The sequence below is a fragment of the Argentina silus genome (genome assembly GCF_951799395.1).
Source record: "Argentina silus genome assembly, contig: scaffold_312, whole genome shotgun sequence".
Lineage (NCBI taxonomy): Eukaryota > Metazoa > Chordata > Actinopteri > Argentiniformes > Argentinidae > Argentina > Argentina silus.
The window spans coordinates 1-5000 of NW_028152950.1; the positions used below are offsets into that span (position 1 = coordinate 1).

Consider the following 5000-nt stretch of genomic DNA (forward strand, 5'->3'; position numbering starts at 1 on the left):
TATCTGGGAGGCAGCGTCTGACCAGAGGGATGAGCGTTATCCGGGAGGCAGCGTCTCGACCAGAGGGATGAGTGTTATCTAGGAGGCAGCGTCTCGACCAGAGGATGAGTGTTATCTGGGAGGCAGCGTCTCGACCAGAGGGATGAGTGCTCCAGAGGGATGAGTGTTATCTAGGAGGCAGCGTCTCGACCAGAGGGATGAGCGTTATCTAGGAGGCAGCGTCTCGACCAGAGGGATGAGTGCTCCAGAGGGATGAGTGTTATCTAGGAGGCAGCGTCTCGACCAGAGGGATGAGTGCTCCAGAGGGATGAGTGTTATCTAACAGCCTTTGTCTCAGTGAGAGGCCAGCGCTCGGGAGGGACGCATTACAGAGAGAGAGGGTGAGTGTGTGTGTGTGTGTGTGTGTGTGTGTGTGTGTGTGTGTGTGTGTGTGTGAGTGTGTGTGAGTGTGTGTGTGTGAGTGTGTGTGTGTGTGTGTGCGTGTGTGTGAGTGTGAGTGAGTGTGTGTGTGTGTGTGTGTGTGTGTGTGTGCGTTGTGTGTGTGTGTGTGTGTGTGTCCTACCTAGGTCCATGCTCTTGGAGGACTTGATGTGGAGGTGCTGTGTCTGCGCCTGCTTCTGTCCGTCGAGATGCAGGATCCCACTGTTGCTCACGGCAACCTCCTGAGGAGAGGAAGGGGGAGGGGCCAGCTCCTCCTCATCCTCCTCTTCATCCTCGTGGACGAAGCTGCCATTGGATGCTGCGAGGGGGACACAAACCAACTGTCAGTTCAACCGTGACACGGGGGGTGGGGGGTGGAGTATGGGGGGTGGAGTGTGGGGGGGTGGGGGGTGGAGGGTGGAGTGTGGGGGGTGGAGGGTGGGGGGTGGAGGGTGGAGGGTGGAGGGTGGGGGGTGGAGGGTGGGAGGTGGAGGGTGGAGTGGATTTAAGATGTCTGAGAATTTCCTCTGAACCTCGCTTGGATTTGGAACAGTGTGTGTGCGTGCGTGTGTGCGTGTGTGTGTGCGTGCGTGCGTGCGAGGATAGTGTATGTTAATCATGCGTGTGTGCGCGTGCATACATGTTTGCATGTGTGTGTGTGGGTGCAAGTGTGTGCTTTTGTGTGTTTGTTTGTGAGTGTGTGTGTGTGTGTGTGTGTGCTAACAAAGGCGGCCACAGCAAACAGACCCTCTGTGTTCTGAGTGAGCAGCACACACACACACACACACACACACACACACACAGACAGATGGGGAGCTCAGGCAGTTGGAGGGTGATCAATGGGTTGTATGCGTAGCATTAGCATTAGCATTAGCCCTGCTCGCGCTAGCACAGCTCTGCCATGCTCCTGTTACACACACTCCTGTCACACACACTCCTGTTACACACACTCCTGTTACACACACTCCTGTTACACACACTCCTGTCACACACACTCCTGTTACACACACTCCTGTCACACACACTCCTGTTACACACACTCCTGTCACACACACTCCTGTCACACACACTCCTGTTACACACACTCCTGTTACACACACTCCTGTCACACACACTCCTGTTACACACACTCCTGTCACACACACTCCTGTTACACACACTCCTGTCACACACACTCCTGTTACACACACTCCTGTTACACACACTCCTGTCACACACACTCCTGTCACACACACTCCTGTTACACACACTCCTGTTACACACACTCCTGTCACACACACTCCTGTTAGACACACTCCTGTTACACACACTCATGTTACACACACTCCTGTTACACACACTCCTGTTACACACACTCCTGTTACACACACTCCTGTTACACACACTCCTGTTAGACACACTCCTGTTAGACACACTCCTGTTACACACACTCCTGTTACACACACTCCTGTTAGACACACTCCTGTTAGACACACTCCTGTTACACACACTCCTGTTAGACACACTCCTGTTACACACACTCCTGTTAGACACACTCCTGTCACACACACTCCTGTTACACACACTCCTGTTACACACACTCCTGTTACACACACTCCTGTTACACACACTCATGTTACACACACTCCTGTTACACACACTCCTGTTACACACACTCATGTTACACACACTCCTGTTACACACACTCCTGTTACACACACTCATGTTACACACACTGACCCTCCCACCAGGGGAGCCACCTCCTCTACAGGACTCTCCCACCAGGGGAACCACCTCCTCTACAGAACCCTCCCTCCAGGGGAGCCACCTCCTCTACAGGACCCTCCCACCAGGGGAACCACCTCCTCTACAGGACCCTCCCTCCAGGGGAGCCACCTCCTCAGAGGAAATGAAACCAGGGGAAGTCAGCCTTCTGTGGGTCGAACAGCAGAGGATGGTTGTTCACGAGACCACCTCCACCCCACACCAAACGTGCGCAGGTGCAGGAGTGTGTGTGTGTGTGTGTGTGTGTATGTGTGTGTGTGCGTGTGTGCGTGAAAATCAAGACAAAACGATATGGCTTTCTGTCTGTTTGATAGAGGGTCTGCATGGTGGCACAGGAGGGAACTGGAAATCTCAGCTGACAAACTAATGCATCACAGGCTGTGTGTGTGTGTGTGTGTGTGTGTGTGTGTGTGTGTGTGTCAGCATATGCGCAAACAGTCATCATTTCTCATAAATGCCTGTCTCTCACGGCTGGTTATTATTATTAGTTACATATCTCATATCTCGTGTGTGTGTGTGTGTGTGTGTGTGTGTGTGTGTGTGTGTGTGTGCTCCATCACCTCCCTGAAGCCAAACTCCCACTAAAGATGAACTGATGGAGAAGTAAGTGAAACAAAGTGGCTCTTCCCACGCTGATACCAGCTGATATCTAGATAACTCTCTCTCACACACACACACACACACACACACACACACACACACACACACACACACACACACACACACACACCCTCGCCTACAGACACCCACCCCTACACAGACACACCCTCCCCTACACAGACACACACACACACACACACCCTCGCCTACACACACACACACACACACACCCTCCCCTACACACACACACCCTCCCCTACACACACACACACACCCACCATCCCCTACACACACACACACACACCCTCCCACACACACACACACACACACACCCACCATCCCCTACACACACACACACACACCCTCCCACACACACACATTTATCTGCTGGAACACTTGCAGCTGCACTGCAGAATAAATAAGACGTTTCCTCTGAAGATGATGGATCAATAGCTCTCTGTAACGCGGCACGAGTATTAATGGTCCTCACCTCCACCGCGGCGGACCCCCCCATGGACCCTCTGCCTCCACAAGCAGGGTTAAATGTCTCTTATCTCCAATATTAAGGCGCATCAATATGATTTGTTTTGCCGGTTGGTCGGCTGTGGTTACCGGGAGAGGCGGGGCGCTGCTGAAATAGACCATGTTCAACTGGAGTCGCCACGTGAATAACACACACACACACACACACACACACACACACACACACACACACACACACACACAGTGTGAGTCGTAGGCTGTATGTTCAGAAACAGCCCACAGGCCCATTGCCCGAGGCACGTGTGTCACAGAGTCAGTAGGTTTTACTACCTACTCCTCTCCTCCCCTCTCCTCTCCTCCCCTCCCCTCTCCTCTCCTCCCCTCTCCCCTCCCCTCCTCTCTCCTCTCCCCCCCCACTCCCCTCCCCTCTCCTCTCCCCCCCCCACTCCTCTCCCCTCCCCTCCTCTCCCCTCCCCTCCTCTCCCCTCCTCTCCTCTCCCCTCCCCCAGGTCATTGCTGCAAATGAGAATATGTTCTCTGTCAACTCACCTGTTAAACAAGGGGTGAGATTAAATAAATAAAATCCATGTCAGACGCTGAGATCTGTGGTTGTACAAGAATATATCTTCCAGCTCCTGTTCACCTGCAGTCCCTTGGACTGAGTTTACCTGCAACCTGACATGACTCACCCCATTACTCTCCCCATTACTCAACACAGCACCAAAGAGAGGAACACTCTTTCAAAGACGGCCTTGGCTGAATGACTGAGGACGCAGGCTTGTAATCACACAAATACACAAACAAAAACAGAGTATTCTAACCTTCATGTCTTTGTTTTCATGCATTGCAATTAGAATTGGGAAAATCTCAGGAGACGAACTTCCGCTACCCAAACCACATATCAGCATACATACATATGGAAGGAATCATTAACTTGAATTTATTCTTCTGCATAAACCCATGTAAAATGCATTGCTGTTTTCTTATTTTATTCAAGGTTTTAATTTGGACTCCCCTGCACCACTCTGGTACTGTACGAAGCAAACAGTGCATGTGAAATAGTTCATTAGACTAAATGTTAAGTAGCCCAGCACCACAATGTATATGCAAATCTGGCCTAGATACGTTTCATCACCATAATGATTTCAAGGTCAGGGCTGTTTATCCCAATAAAGATCACAGTAAACACAGGCAGCAGAAACAGCAGCTGAGAGCTGCTCCTGTCCTCGCTGGGAGAAGGAACACCCTTTTACAAGTATTCCACACATAACAAAACAAAGCAGAGACAAACTTTTGAGCTGAATGTCCTTCAGAATGAGAGACTCCATACAGAACAAGCCTGGGTAGTCATTCAAGTATTCATTATTATTTGTTTAACAATAAAATACAATGAGACAGTAGTTGGCCTATTTGTTTTCTCTCCAACGGGCTCGTTGAGGTGAGCCTGATTTAGCTTGCTAGTACAATGGAACCAATAGAATAGTCCCACAAGTACAAACTCCGCCCACCCAGCCTGCAGGCCAAATCAAGCGCACACAAAACAATTCACAGAAAGCAAATAGTGTTTTCAGCCCTGCCTGCCTCTGGACCCTAACATAAGCCCTGAGCCTTGGCTGCTGCTGGGAGGGGGATGGACATCTACCAGGCCGATACCAGCCTGTTCCCATTGTTCCACCCTAACCCTACAGAATGCCAATGAGGCGGAGAGAACCAGAGGTTAGTTACTGTATGAC

At 51.1% G+C, this 5000-nt stretch overlaps 1 protein-coding gene across 1 annotated transcript in view; it reads right to left on the minus strand.

Annotated features, from left to right (window-relative positions):
• Positions 1 to 562: 562 nt before the first annotated feature.
• Positions 563 to 5000, minus strand: part of LOC310824512 (partitioning defective 3 homolog B-like) — a gene marked incomplete at both ends in the record, with an annotated part of 22139 nt that continues 17701 nt past the window's right edge. The window contains one exon of the mRNA XM_083697772.1: positions 563 to 739. Within this exon, the coding sequence (XP_083553898.1) occupies positions 563 to 739 (177 nt within the window). The remainder of the gene's footprint in view (positions 740 to 5000) is intronic.